General features: G+C 41.5%; 1 protein-coding gene across 1 annotated transcript in view; it reads left to right on the top strand.

Annotated features, from left to right (window-relative positions):
* The first annotated feature begins 281 nt into the window (after positions 1-281).
* Positions 282-15955, top strand: part of rnf145a (ring finger protein 145a) — a 47092-nt gene continuing 31418 nt past the window's right edge. Inside the window, exons 1-2 of the mRNA XM_062999913.1 lie at positions 282-395; positions 10345-10547. Of these exons, the coding sequence (XP_062855983.1) occupies positions 10364-10547 (184 nt within the window). The 5' untranslated portion in view covers positions 282-395; positions 10345-10363. The remainder of the gene's footprint in view (positions 396-10344; positions 10548-15955) is intronic.

The following is a 15955-nucleotide window of genomic DNA, read 5'->3' as shown; positions in this document are numbered from 1 at the left end:
AGTAATACGAGTAGTAAACATAACTATAATAATAATCATAATAATACAATAATAATAATAGTAAATGATAACAAAAATAATAATAATAGTAAACAAAACGACGTTAATAATAGTAACTCCCACGCGCGCTCTCTCTCTCTCTCTCTCTCTCTCTCTCTCTCTCTCTGTAATCCTCTTTCCCGGCAGTGCGCATGCTCAGTAGCGTCCCCTACTCCTCCAGTCCTCTCAAATGGCTGCGGGATGAGCTGAGCCGAGTCGAGGTGTCCGTCTCTGCGCTATGGATGCCGCTTCCCTCAGGCCTCCACAAGCCGTTCTGCCCCGCCAACATGGCTGACATTCGACCAGAGAAACGTCGCGAGTCGTAGTCGGGAGGAGTTGCGGCAGTTGTTGTTTCGGTAAGTGAATTCTATTTTGCGGTTGTGCGGAATGTTTGATTCAGCAGTTAGTAGCTAGCAGCGCTCGTGCGTTCGGCTCGTATGCGCTGGGTTACTCGAGTTCATCTGAGCATCTCCCTGGAAGACGCAGTACGACCTCACTACAGCAACAGGAACCTGAATGTAATTCAACACGTGTGTTAGAATTGGTTTTATAATAAACATGGCTTAATAAAACAACAGCAATATGTGCTGCAAAGATTTATGGCTTTGTATTTGAGTGCCTCGTATAGCAGGCAGCAGTTATGACAGCGAACAGTGGCTCATTTACTATCATTCAGAACATGCATTACATAATATAACATGATATATACACATTATAACGTTTTTTGGTGTTTTTTGCATTGACAACTGATACCTTAAGTAGGTTTGTTTAGTGATTACATTATCTTATTACATAGTGATGGCTCATATCGTGATTAAAATGTCCATGTTATTGGACGGTCACACGCGCATGAATGTTTAATTCATGCGGGGTTACTAGAGTTCATTGCTATTTTCTGGCTTAGGCTGTAGGTTTAATGCAGTTAAAGATCATTTAAATGACCAGCCATCACTGCTACAGTGTTAACTTTACACCTGTTGGTTTAACACTTCAGGTCAAATGTTTAATGTTTACATGCACCTGTAAGGTACGAGCAATGTAATTGCTTATTGTCATACATACATACATACACTGATCAGCCATAACATTAAAACCACCACTTTGTTTCTACACTACTGCCTGTAGTCCATCTGTTTCTCTGCATGCTTTGTTAGCCCCCTTTCATGCTGTTCTTCAATGGTCAGGACCCCCACAGGACCACTACAAAGTAGGTATTATTTGGGTTGTGGATCATTCAGAGCACTGCAGTGACACTGACATGGTGGTGGTGTGTTAGTGTGTGTTGTGCTGGTATGAGTGGATAAGACACAGCAGCGCTGCTGGAGTTTTTAAACACCTCACTGTCACTGCTGGACTGAGAATAGTCCACCAACCAAAAATATCCAGACAACAGCGCCCTGTGGGCAGCGTCCTGTGACCACTGTTGAAGGTCTAGAAGATGAGCAACTCAAACAGCAGCAATAGATGAGCGATCGTCTCTGACTTTACATCTACAAGGTGCACCAACTAGGTATGAGTGAATGGACACGGTGTTTAAAAACTCCAGCAGCGCTGCTGTGTCTGATCCACTCATACCAGCACAACACACACTAACACACCACCACCATGTCATTGTCACTGCAGTGCTGAGAATGATCCACCACCTAAATAATACCTACTATGTGGTGGACCTTTGGGTGTCCTGACCATTGAAGAACAGGGTGAAAGCAGGTTAAAAAGGTGTGGAGAGAAACAGATGGACTACAGGCAGTATTTGTAGAACTACAAAGTGCTTCTATATGGTAAGTGGAGCTGATAAAATGGACAATGAGTGTAGAAACAAAGAGGTGGTTTTAATGTTATGGTTGATTGGTGTATACAGTGGGGCCAACAAGTATTTGGTCAGCCACTGATTGTGCAGGTTCTCCTACTTAGAAAGATGAGAGAGGTCTGTAATTTTCATCATAGGTACACTTCAACTATGAGATATAAAATGAGAAAAAAAATCCAGGAAATCACATTGTAGGATTTTTAAAGAATTTATTTGTAAATTATGGTGGAAAATAAGTATTTGGTCAATAACAAAAGTTCAACTCAATACTTTGTAACATAACCTTTGTTGGCAATGACAGAGGTCAAACGTTTCCTGTAAGTCTTCACCAGGTTTGCACACACTGTAGCTGGTATTTTGGCCCATTCCTCCATGCAGATCTCCTCTAGAGCAGTGATGTTTTGGGGCTGTCGCTGGGCAACACGGACTTTCAACTCTCTCCACAAATTTTTTATGTGGTTGAGTTCTGGAGACTGGCTAGGCCACTCCAGGACCTTGAAATGCTTTTTACGGAGCCACTCCTTTGTTGCCCGAGCGGTGTGTTTGGGATCATTGTCATGCTGGAAGACCCAGCCACGTTCCATCTTCAATGCTCTCACTGATGGAAGGAGGTTGTGGCTTAAAATCTCACGATACATGGCCCCGTTCATTCTTCCCTTAACACGGATCAGTCGTCCTGTCCCCTTTGCAGAAAAACAGCCCCAAAGCATGATGTTTCCACCCCCATGCTTCACAGTAGGTATGGTGTTCTTGGGTTCTTCTTCTTCCTTCAAACACGACGAGTTGAGTTTTTACCAAAAAGTTCCATTTTGGTTTCATCTGACCACATGATATTCTCCCAATCCTCTTCTGGATCATCCATATGCTCTCTGGCAAACTTCAGACGGGCCTGGACATGTACTGGCTTAAGCAGGGGGACACGCCTGGCACTGCAGGATTTGAGTCCCTCTCGGCGTAGTGTGTTACTGATGGTAGCCTTTGTTACTTTGGTCCCAGCTCTCTGCAGGTCATTCATCAGGTCCCTCCGTGTAGTTCTGGGATTTTTGCTCACCGTTCTCATTATCATTTTCACCTCACGGGATGAGATCTTGTGTGGGGCCCCAGATCGAGGGAAATTATCAATGGTCTTGTATGTCTTCCATTTTCTTACAATTGCTCCCACAGTTGATTTATTCACACCAACCTGCTTGCCTATTGTAGATTCACTCTTCCCAGCCTGGTGCAGGTCTACAATTTTCTTCCTGGTGTCCTTCGACAGCTCTTTGGTCTTGGCCATGGTTGAGTTTGGAGTCTGACTGTTTGAGGCTGTGGACAGGTGTCTTTTATACAGATAACGAGGTCAAACAGGTGCCATTAATACAGGTAACGAGTGGAGGACAGAAGAGCTTCTTAAAGAAGAAGTTACAGGTCTGTGAGAGCCAGAAATCTTGCTTGTTTGTGGGTGACCAAATACTTATTTTCCACCATAATTTACAAATAAATTCTTTAAAAATCCTACAATGTGATTTCCTGGATTTTTTTTTTCTCATTTTGTCTCTCATAGTTGAAGTGTACCTATGATGAAAATTACAGACCTCTCTCATCTTTCTAAGTAGGAGAACTTGCACAATCAGTGGCTGACTAAATACTTTTTGGCCCCACTGTATGTACATTTAAAATATACAGTACAGTGAAACAGTTTTCTTTGCATATTCTTGATTGTTTGGAAGCTGGGGGTTAAGGAAGAGGGATTACTCTTATTGTCATATATACATACACACATATACAGTACAGTGAAACAGTTTTCTTTGCATATTCTTGATGTTTGGAAGCTAGGGGTCAAGGTATAGGGTTTGTCCGTATTGTCATATATACATACACACATGTACAGTACAGTGTTTTCTTTATATTGAAACTTAATATTAAGACTTGTAAGCTGGGGGTCAAGGCACAGGGTTAGCCATTATACGAAGCCCTGGAAGGTTAAGGGCCTTATTCAAGAGCTCTAAAGTTGGTGCTTGGCATAGCTGTAATTTAAAGGCTCAGCCTTTCGTTTGATAGCCCATAACCACTAAATAACAGATACTTTGCCAAAAATATAAATAAATAATGCATCTAACTTTCAACAATTGTGTGTAATCTGACTTCTTGATTATTCCTCTCACTTTCTGCAATGCACCAGTTGCACTGGTGGCTTAACAACCCCAGAGCATAATACTACCACTACCAAGGGTAACAGTATGTACACAGTTGTTGGATTTGAGAACATACACTATATAGCCAAAAGTATTCACTCACCCATCCAAATCATTGAATACATCACCAAGCGCAATGCAAAGCGTCGGATGCAGCGGTGTAAAGCACACCACCACTGGACTCTAGAGTAGTGGAGACGTGTTCTCTGGAGTGACGAATCACGCTTCTCCGTCTGGCAATCTGATGGACGAGTCTGGGTTTGGTGGTTGCCAGGAGAACGGTACTTGTCTGACTGCATTGTGCCAAGTGTAAAGTTTGGTGGAGGGGGGATTATGGTGTGGGGTTGATTTTCAGGAGTTGGGCTCGGCCGCTTAGTTCCAGTGAAAGGAACTCTTAATGCTTCAGCATACCAAGAGATTTTGGAAAGCAAGGCCTTCTCGTCCAACATCAGTGTCGGACCTCACAAATGCGCTTCTGGAAGAACACTCCTAAACCTTGTGGAAAGACTTCCAAGAAGAGTTAAAGCTGTTATAGCTGCAAAGGGTGGGCCGACATCATGTTAAACCTTGTGGGTTAAGAATGTGATGTCACAAGTTCATGTGCATGTGAAGGCCGATGAGCAAATACTTCTGGCAATATAGTGTACTTCTGGTCAGTTTTACCAAATCCCTAACCTTTATTTTATCAAACCACAAGGCATTTTTACCCATGTGATCAGCAACAAAACTTAAGTCAACGTGTAAAGGTGTAGGTTTTTTTTACATACCAGCAGCCTTTATGGCAGCATAAAGCTTACTCAACTGTGGACAGCAATGCTTGTGTAATTGCAACTTCTACTTCATGGCAAACCTGTTCTTGGATAGTAAATTATAAATAGATGATTCATGAGGCATAGTTTGACGAGTTTGGTGTGGAGTTCCGGAAGTTGGAATATAAATTATGAGCCAAATTTTCTCACCCACGATTAGTGCCTGTTCTGACAACATGGTCACACAAGTTCGGCAGACACACTCAAAATTTTTTGGGGGAGATCAATTCCATATTGATGCCTGTGATTTTGGAATGGAATGTTTGACAAGCCTATGTTTAGGTGTCCACATACTTTTGGCAATATAGCGATTACCAATATATTACAAAATGCATTTTACTTAGATAGTAGAGGAAATTGGATATTGGGAGGCATGATGACTTGTTGGGTAGCACTGTCGCCTCACAGTAAGAAGGTCCTGGGTTTGATTCCCAGGTGAAGCGGTCTGGGTCCTTTCTGTCTGGAGTTTACATGTTCTCACTTATGTCTGTGTGAGCTTCCTCCCAGAGGTCTGGTTTCCTCCCACAGTCCAAAGACATGCAGTGAAGTTAACTGGAGATTCAAAATTGCCTGTGACAGGTTGGTCGGGTTGGTTTGGTTGGTATTAATGGATGGAAAACACTTAATTTTGTCATTAAAGATGATGCCATTGGTTGAGAAGGTTGGAAACAAGTGGCAATCATGGTGAAGGTTTTTTTTAGAGAAAGTTATTAAATATAACACCTAAATTTGAAAAGCTACAGTAATAACAGATACCTAAACATCTATATAAGTAAAACTGGTTCAATAGTTGGTTTCAGGTGGCCAGATGATAAACCACAAATCGTCCCTGAACAAGTGCACCAACAAAGACCTCAATGATTCTATACTTACAAAGGGGAAGCCAAGAGTCATTTAAAAAGAGTTTCAGGACAAACCTACATCCCACATAAAGCTTTTATGCTATAAAGAAGCCTTTTTAAATTGAACAACAATAAAAGCTATTCACAATAATTCTGACAAAAGAGTTATTGGAACAGTATACCAACAGTGAAGTGGAATGTAGGAGCATTAGCCAAAACTGAACCACCGTAAACATCACCAACAGTTTTGCAACAAAGTACTTATGAATTAGTTATTAGTTATGAATAGTGTTTGTGTAATGACATTTATGTATCTTAAATGTATTTATCTGCCCTTACAAATACATACTCTTTTGTTCAGTCTGTCAGCAACAACGCTAAAAGTCATTGTGTATATACACCGATCAGCCATAACATTAAAACCACCTCCTTGTTTCTACACTGACTGTCCATTTTATTAGCTCCACTTACCATATAGAAGCACTTTGTAGTTCTACAATTACTGTCTGTAGTCCATCTGATTCTCTACATACTTTTTTAACCTGCTTTCACCCTGTTCTTCAATGGTCAGGACTCCCACAGGACCACCACAGAGCAGGTATTATTTAGGTGGTGGATCATTATCAGCACTGCAGTGACACTGACATGGTGGTGGTGTGTTAGTGTGTGTTGTACTAGAATGAGTGGATCAGACACAGCAGCACTGCTGGAGTTTTTAATTAACAAGTCCACTTACTGTCCACTCTATTAGACACTCCTACCTAGTTGGTCCACCTTGTAGATGTAAAGTCAGAGACGATCTGTCACCTACACCTACACACACTAACACACCACCACCATGTCAGTGTCACTGCAGTGCTGAGAATGATCCACCACCCAAATAATACCTGCTCTGTAGTGGTCCTGGGAGAGTCCTGACCATTGAAGAACAGCATGAAATGGGGGCTAACAAAGCATGCAGAGAAACAGATGGACTACAGTCAGTAATCATAGAACTACAAAGCGCTTCTATATGGTAAGTGGAGGTGGTTTTAATGTTATTATTGATCAGTGTAGATTTGTTTGGACAAGGTATTAAATGCAGGGGGGGAATAATTGTGCAGTAATTAAAATAATTAGTTGTAGATGAGGGCTTTTTTTAAATTACCCTCAACTGAAGGTTGGATTGCTGAACGCTTATTACTCATATTTACCAGAACTGTGAATAATTGTGGAGGGTACTGTAAGGTATAAAGGTATATGTATAAAAAGCAAATTGAACAGGGTGTTCAGACACAGCTTAATTATACAGTCATGGCCAAAAATTGGCACCCTGCACCACTTTTTTCAAAAAAAATGTTGCAATTACAAATACTTTCATTTCATTACACTCCAGAACTGGCTCCTTCAGCCTTTTGTTTGGTAGCATCCGCTTTGAAAACTACTGAGATGTTCCTGAAACCATGAGAAAACACATCTATAATAGGATTTTGGACCACTCTTCTTTTGCCAACTGCTTCAGGTATCTCAGATTTGAAGGATGCCTTCTTCTCATAAACATGTGAATGGGTAGGTGGTAACTCAGTGGTTAAGGTACTGTAATAGAAATCAGAAGACCTCTAGTTTGAGCCCCATTGGTTTGAGCTAAGAAAGACCTTAATCCTCAGTTGATTAAACTGTATTAGGTCACAACTGCAATGCACTTTGGATGATACAACTGTTTGTTTGTTTGTTTGTTTATTAGGATTTTAATGTCATATTTTACACTTTGATTACATTCATGACAGGAAACGGTAGTTACTCATTACACAAGATTCATCAGTTCACAAGGTTATATCGAACACAGTCATGAACAATTTAGCACCTCACTTGCATGTCATTGGACTGTGGGAGGAAACCGGAGCACCCAGGGAAACCCATGCAGACACGGGGAGAACATGCAAACTCCACACAGAAAGGACCCGGACCGCCCCACCTGGGGATCGAACCCAGGACTTTCTTGCTGAGAGGTGACAGTGCTACCCACTTAGCCACTGTGCCGCCAGGATGAAACAACTGCCCACTGCCATAAGTGTTAATGTAAATGAATGGTGCAAGCTGGGGTGGCAATTTGATGTCATGGTAATGGTGTACATTAGTGGTTAGATGGGGGTCCTGTTGAATCTAATTGAGAAAATTAATGCAATTAATGCATGTGATGTCATATAGATTGGATGGTGACTACGAAAGATTCAATTTTAGTTGTAGATGAAGATCCCGCTGAAGTAGACCAAAGGTGAGGAAGCTCCTGCCACCAGTTCACCAGAAGTAAACCCACTACATCAACCATATCAGAAAATACCTAGATAAATTACCTTCTTTGTGGATTTATTGAATTTCTCATGAGCAACAACACAATACTTTTGTCATCCTTGATCCTTGCTGAAAGTTTAAGTCACAAAATACGAGGCCGAGTCAAGTCACGAGTCTTTAGGCTAGAGTCTGAGTCCAGTCACGAGTCTTTAGGCTAGAGTCCGAGTCAAGTCACGAGTCTTTAGGCTAGAGTCCGAGTCAAGTCACGAGTCTTTAGGCTAGAGTCCGAATCAAGTCACGAGTCTTTAGGCTAGAGTTACAAATCCCAAACAGCAAAAAATCCATAATACTGCTTACCTTAACTTCTGTTCTTCTAGTTGCTATTAAATTTATAACCGTGTGTTGTCCCATTAGGAATATAATCCATTATTTTGTAAATGTGCTTATAATTAAAAACCTCCAAACTTTTCCCTGTTGTGAAGTAAAACACGAACTCGTTAGAAAGCCAATCAAGCGTTTCATTGACACATAGTCTGTGTGACGCAAACTGAATAAATGCAAATAACAGCATTTCTTACAAAAAATTAGTCAGAAGGTCTGATTGGTTCAGAAAGCGGTTCTTCCAACCATTAGCGCCAATTCTGTAGGAGCTCTTCATTCACACCAGCTGTTCCAGTGAAGTGCACTACGTGGGGTATTCCACCATTTTAAGTGAGATTCCAAAGGTAGGGAGCAACACTTTCATCGCTACGCCGGATGGTGGCTGGCACATTTACCTATTGAGTGCGTTGCGAGTTAAAACGGCCAGAGCGTTATTAGAGAGCAGAAAATGACACGATCAGAATATAACATACACTGCCTGGCCGAAAAAGAAGGTCACCAGCTGGATTTAACTAAGCAAATAGGTAAGAGCCTCCTATTGGATAATTACTGCATGGGTGATTATGTTTCAGCTGGCAACAAGTTATTTAACCCTAACTGATGCAATGAGTAGCTTCTCATTTGTTAAACAACCATGTGGAAAGACACATCATGTGGTTGTGGAAAAGATGTTCATCTGTTTCAGAAGGGTCAAATTATTGGCATGCATCAAGCAGAGAAAACATCTAAGGAAATTGCTGAAACTACTAAAATCTACTAAAGAACTGTCCAACGCATTATTAAAAAGTGGAAGGACAGTGGGGAAACATCATCTTCGAGGAAGGAATGTGGTCGGAAAACAATCGGCGATCACTTAAACGTTTGGTGAAATAGTGAAAGTAAGAGCATTTCCACACGCACAATGCGAAGGGAACTCAAGGGATTGGGACTAAACAGCTGTGTAGCTTTAAGAAAACCACTTGTCAGTGAGGCTTCAATTTGCTAGGGAGCATAAAGATTGGACTCTGAAGCAATGTAAGAAGGTCATGTGGTCTGATGAGTCCAGATTTACCCTGTTCCAGAGTGATGGGCGCATCAGGGTAAGAGGAGAGGCGGCTGAAGTGATGCACCCATCATGCCTAGTGCCTACCGTACAAGCCTGTGGGGGCAGTGCTATGATCTGGGGTTGCTGCAGTGGGTCAGGTCTAGGTTCAGCAACGTTATGTGCCCAAAGAATGAGGTCAGCTGACTACCTGAATATACTGAACCACCAGGTTATTCCATCAATGGATTTTTTCTTCCCTGATGGCACGGGCATATTCCAAGATGACAATGCCAGGATTCATCGGGCTCAAATTGTGAAAGAGTGGTTCAGGGAGAATGAGACATCATTTTCACACATGGATTGGCCACCACAGAGTCCAGACCTAAACCCCATTGAGAATCTTTGGGATGTGCTGGAGAAGACTTTGCACAGTGGTCCAAATCTCCCATCATCAGTACAAGATCTTGGGGAAAAATTAATGCAACTCTGGACAGAAATACATGTTGTGACATTGCAGAAGTTCGTGGAAACGATGCCACAGCGAATGCGTGCCGTAATCAAAGCTAAAGATGCATAGTAGGCTATAAGGTTGTAGAAAAGATGGCTGATGTTTTTCTCTAAATGTTGAATTTTTAAAGCAGAAACAATATATACAGGACGGATCTAATACACCTTTTAATTACCAGCACAGCTCTAGTGGTCTATTTTTACTCCAGGCAAATCTGGAAATCAGTTTCCATGGTTTAAGGCACGTGTCATAATAATACACATACTGCACAGTTTCCAGTTTCCACATTGCCATCACTTCTACGACTTTGAATGTCATAAATTTGGCAAGTCGTGGGTCTCCAGGACTGCTTTAGAGCCTATTTTGCTAAATATGCCTTGACCACACGGAAATTCAGTGTAACTCGTCTCTCTGTGCCTCTTTCCTCTGTGTGTATGGGGTAGTTCAGTTGTAATCTGTGGGTGTGTGCTGTGTGTGTGTGTTTAGCGGGAAAGCCAGGTCTGCCATGGCGGTAAAGGAGCGCCTAGAGGCTGTGCTAAACGTGGGCCTGCGGGTGCCCAGCATCATGCTGCTGGATGTGCTCTACCGCTGGGATGTAAGCTCATTTTTCCAGAAGATCCAGAGGAGCAGCCTGAACAACAACCCCGTGTTCCAGTACAAGTATCTGGCCCTCTACTTGCACTATGTGGGTAAGTGCAGTTTTATTCTTTTTTGGGAGGGTGGGTGACAGTGCTACATAAAACTAAGGGCAGTTGTAGCCTAGTGGTTAAGGTACTGGACTAGTAATGGCAAGGTTGCCACTGTTGGGCCCTAAAGCAAGGCCATTAACCCATTTTATCAGCTCCACTTACCATATAGAAGCACTTTATAGTTCTACAATTACTGACTGTAGTCCATCAGTTTCTCTACATACTTTTTAGACTGCTTTCACCCTGTTCTTCAATGGTCAGGACCCCCACAGGACCACCACAGTGTAGGTATTATTTAGGTGGTGGATCATTCTCAGCACTGCAGTGACATGGCAGTGTGTGTTAGTGTGTGTTGTGCTGGTATGAGTGGATCAGACACAGCAGCGCTGCTGACAGCCACACAGACAGGAAGTGAAAGATTTTTGGGTAGAAACACACACACACGCGCACGCACACACACACACACGCGCACACACACACATACACACAAAGGAAATTCCATGAAAAGGTCATCATAACCCTGGAAATGTCATTTATGCCAGTATTTAACAGCACTGAGAGAAATGTATTCACCTAACAGCCAAATATGTTTACAATAAACCTTAGCCCCGCCCACTTAACACCCTGTCAAAAAGATATCTAAGAAGAAGAATGCTTTTATTCGTCATATGTACATACACCGAACAGCCATAACAATAAAACCACCTCCTTGTTTCTACACTCACTGTCCATTTTATCAGCTCCACTTACCATATAGGAGCACTTTATAGTTCTACATTTACTGACTGTAGTCCATCTGTTTCTCTACATACTTTGTTAACCCCCTTTCATGCTGTTCTTCAATGGACAGGACCCCCACAGGACCACTACAGAGCAGGTATTGTTTAGGTGGTGGATCATTCTCAGCACTGCAGTGACACTGACATAGTGGTGGTGTGTTAGTGTGTGTTGTACTGGTAAGAGTGGATCAGACACAGCAATGCTGCTGGAATTTTTAAACACCTCACTGTCACTGCTGGACTGAGAATAGTCCACCAGCCAACCGCGCCCTGTGGGCAGCGTCCTGTGACCAGTGATGAAGGTCTAGAAGATGACCAGCTCAAACAGCAGCAATAGATGGGCGCTCGTCTCTGACTTTACATCTACAAGGTGGACCAACTAGGTAGGAGTGTCTAATAGAGTGGACAGTGAGTGGACACTGTATTTAAAAACTCCAGCAGCGCTCATACCAGCACAACACATACTAACACACCACCACCATGTCATTGTATAAAGTGAAATAAAGTGACATAAGTGTATAAGTGGTGTAAGTTCTAGGAAGAACAACCCTAACACAGGTTAAAAAAAAAAAATTTCAAGAGCTGTTTTGGTTATTACACGTAATCTTTATGTTTTTGGGTGCGCTGAATCCGAAAATGACCTCCATTTTGTCATAGGACATCACATTTTCTGACAATTTAACTATGTTAAATAAGGCAATACCTCAAAATAAATGAAAGTAGACTTATAAAATTAATTTTTTATTACAAATTTTTCATTAAATTCATTTTTTTAACTGGAATGAGCTCGCTAACACACACTAAAATCGATTCTTCTTCCCTGTGAGGCTCCTCTTGGTACATTTACGCTTGTGAGTAGCATCTGCAATGTCTCTCTGAAGCAGTAGTCTGCCATCATTGTACTGCTCCATCTTCCCTGGTATCTTCTTTCCATCTCTTTAATGTCCTGGTGGAATCGTTCACCTTGCTCTTCACTCACAGCTCCCAAATTTTCAGGAAAGTTGTCAAGGTGGGAGTGGAGGAAATGCACTTTCAAACTCATCAGGCAACCTAAAGCTTGAAATGCTTTCAGCATTCGTCCTACGATCTTTTTGTAGTCAGGATCTTTGTTATTGCCTAAAAATTTCTTTATGACTTCTGTAAATGCAAACCACCCTTCTTTTTGAGGATCCGTCATGGTATTGATAAACTCTTGATCAGCTATAAGCCTTCTAATGTCTGGTCCGACGAACACACCTTCCTTCAATTTTGCCTCCGAGAGGCCTGGAAACTTGATGACCAAGTATTTGAAGCATTCTCCATCTCTTGGAAGGGATTTTACGAATTGATTCATCAATCCCAATTTTATGTGGAGAGGTGGTAGAAGAACTTTATCGGGAGGTACCAAAGTTTTCCTGCTTTTGAACCTTGATCCGAGTAAGTGTCTTACCAAATCATTCATCTCCTCCTGGGAAAACAATTTTGGTCTTGTATCATCTTCAAAGTCAGAACTTGATTCATCATCTGGTTCAGGTATGACTCCATCTTCATCGGAGCTAGTTATCTCTTCCAAGGTAGCAGGGGCCTTGGGTACTGGTATATCTGTGCCATGGGGGATGGGACGAATTGCTGAGTGAAGATTGGGGTATGAAATGGAATGCTTCCATTTTGAATTATACCCTTTCACATCGCATGAAGAAAAGTAACAATCGTCACTATGGTTCTTTTGCTCTCGCCATACCATAGGAATCCCATAACGGAAAGCTTTTTTCTTACCCTTGAACCAATTTCGGAGGTCCTCAACACAGCGTTTGCACACTTTATGAGGCGCCCAAGCTTTATCTTGATCTCCAAGCTTTAGTCCGAAGTATGCGAAGTATACTTTTTTTCACAAAGTCTGTAATATTCAGCTGTTGCTTCAACACTGTATATTCACCACAAATGTAACAGAAACTGTCAGGCGAATTAATACACTTCCATTTCATTAAATTCATAAAAGTTATATTTTTTTGGCATTGTATATCTTGAATGCACTGATGTGAATTAATTAATAGTAATTTTGACTTTAAATTTGGTTAAAAACCCTAAGATCAAAAAATACCAAAAATTGAGAAAAATTTACTAAATTTTAAGAGAATTTTGCATTTTGTGGCAGGCAAATCCTAACGTCCAGGATTTTTTTCAATATTTTTTTCGTTTTCAGCACACCAAAATACATGGAAATTAGATGAAAATAATCAAACAGCTTTTTAGTCGCACACCTGTGTAATCAGTCCAACAACATTAGGTCTGGTCAACTGTAGAGAGACTCGTTGTACAGTTTGATGGGTCATTCTGCTGACAGACCAGAGGTGCTGCTTTAAAAAGGTCTGTATAGATACTTTTAGAATAGCGGGACGAATTGCAACCGATGGAGGTGGAACGGAGTCACAGAGATAGAGGAGGACTGATATAGATACATTAAGAATGTCTACAGTCAGCAAATCTCATAAACTGCTGAACTGCTCTGAGTAATGTATCACATATATTACTTTTATTTCCTTCATTTCTTATTTATTTCTTTTTATTGGGGTTCGGTTGGAACAGTGTGTGTTGTGTGCTATTTTTGGCATTGGAAATTCAGCAGGCTGGCAGTTTTCTGTTCCATCCTCTTTTCCGAATCCATCGCTCCTTTAACAAGAAGTATTATGTTTGATTTTTCTGTGATTTTATTTGGTTTTCATTCTCATGTTACCTTCTCATTGACTAATTGACTTTGTGCAACCGCATTTGTGTGTGTGTCAGTGTGTGTGAGTGCGCTGGGAGCCTGTGAATGGATGTAGGCGGAGCTGGAAAGGATGAAACGTTTAGCGCTTGCAGAGAGATAAAGCTCTCCCAAGGTTGTGTAACACGGCAGATCATGCAGACAAAGGAAGTGGAGTAATGATACTCTAATCTTCTGCCTCCTGCAGCTTACCGTGCTCTCTCTCACACACACACACACATGCTTGCACTCATTCACATGCAGTCACATACAGACGGGGGGAATTTGAACTTATTGCACTTAAGGCCAATGTAAATACAGGGTTAACTTTACTTGTAATGCCCGCTTCACGTGGCACTTGGTTGGGTAACACACTTTCACCCCCCTGACAGTGCTACTTGCTGTGAGGCGATAGTGATACCCAGTTGATTTAGTACGGCAAAAACTCTTTCTTTAGCAATGTTCATGCCCCACCTGGAAGGCCAGCTAGATCCAATGCTCCACCTGGGAATCGAACCCAGGACCTTCTCACTGTGAGGCATTAGTTCTACCCACTGAGCCACTCAAAAAATATAAATGTGTTGCCCTTTAATTTTGATACCCAGATGATTAAGTACTACAGAAACTCTTGCTTTAGCAATGTTCTTGCCCCACCTGGGTGACCAGCTAGATCCAGTTCTCCACCTGGGAATCGAACCCAGGACCTTCTCTCTGTGAAGCATTAGTTCTACCCACTGAGCCAGCGAAATAATATACATTTGTTGCCCTTTATTGTTGATACCCAGTTGATTCAGTATGGCAGAAACTCTTGCTTTAGCAATGTTCTTGCCCTACCTGGGTGACCAACTAGATCCAATGCTCCATCTGGGAATCGAACCCAGGACCTTTCCACTGTGAGGCGACAATGCTACCACAGAGGCATCAAAATAATATAAATGTGTTGCCCTTTAATGTTGATGCCCATTTAATTCAGTATCGCAGAAACTTTTGCATTAGCAATGTTCTTGTCTTGCCCAGGTGACCAGCTAGATCCAGTTCTCTACCTGGGAATTGAACCCAGGACCTTCTCTCTGTGAAGCGACAGTGCTACCACTGAGCCACTGAAATAATATAAATGTGTTGGCCTTTAATGTTGATACCCAGGTGATTCAGTACAGCAGAAACTCTTGCTTTAGCAATGTTCTTGCCTCTACTCGGGAGGCCAGCTAGATCCAGTTGTGAAAGTATATTTTATGGGTTGTTTACTGGAACCAGGTGTTAACAGCAGACTTTAACAGATGAGGCATCCTGATCAGGATAAAACACAAAATGAGACTCTCTTATTTATACTGGACAAGTTGTTGGACATGCGTATTTGTCATTTCTTTATAGACCAGTACAATTCATTTAAATGGTCGGGAACTCATTTGAATTTTTCTAACAATGGCCTTGCTTTCTTTTTGTCCTTTCAGTTTCTATATGATGGCCTTGTGTAACCTTTAGTGGCTTTATTCCTTCTTCATAACCTTTTTATTGTCTTTTCTTTGATCAGAGTCACTGTCAGTCGGCTGGAGATTTTATTGTGTTTTGTATTTTAGCTCTCCAGCACTTCTTCCCACATTAAAAGACGATTTTTTTTCTGTTGTTATGTGTACTTGTAACCAGGGTTTTTCAAACCACAGGGTTGAGAGACAAAAAGTGGTCACAGAGAATAATAATACTAATTAAATAAACGCATTTTAACAGCACATTAACACTAAATAAACTTGGACGTGATCTCCCCCTTTGTGGAGGCTTTATGTTACATTTTGCAAACCACAGTGGGACCAGATTGTCCAGAGCAAAACAGAGAGAGTAAGATGCATTGTTTGTGTTGCCTGGGTTGCATAAAAAATTCTGGACATAATGTGGGTCACAGAGAAAAATAA

Source organism: Trichomycterus rosablanca, chromosome 8 (genome assembly GCF_030014385.1).
Source record: "Trichomycterus rosablanca isolate fTriRos1 chromosome 8, fTriRos1.hap1, whole genome shotgun sequence".
NCBI lineage: Eukaryota > Metazoa > Chordata > Actinopteri > Siluriformes > Trichomycteridae > Trichomycterus > Trichomycterus rosablanca.
This window is presented reverse-complemented; position numbering and strand designations above follow the sequence as displayed.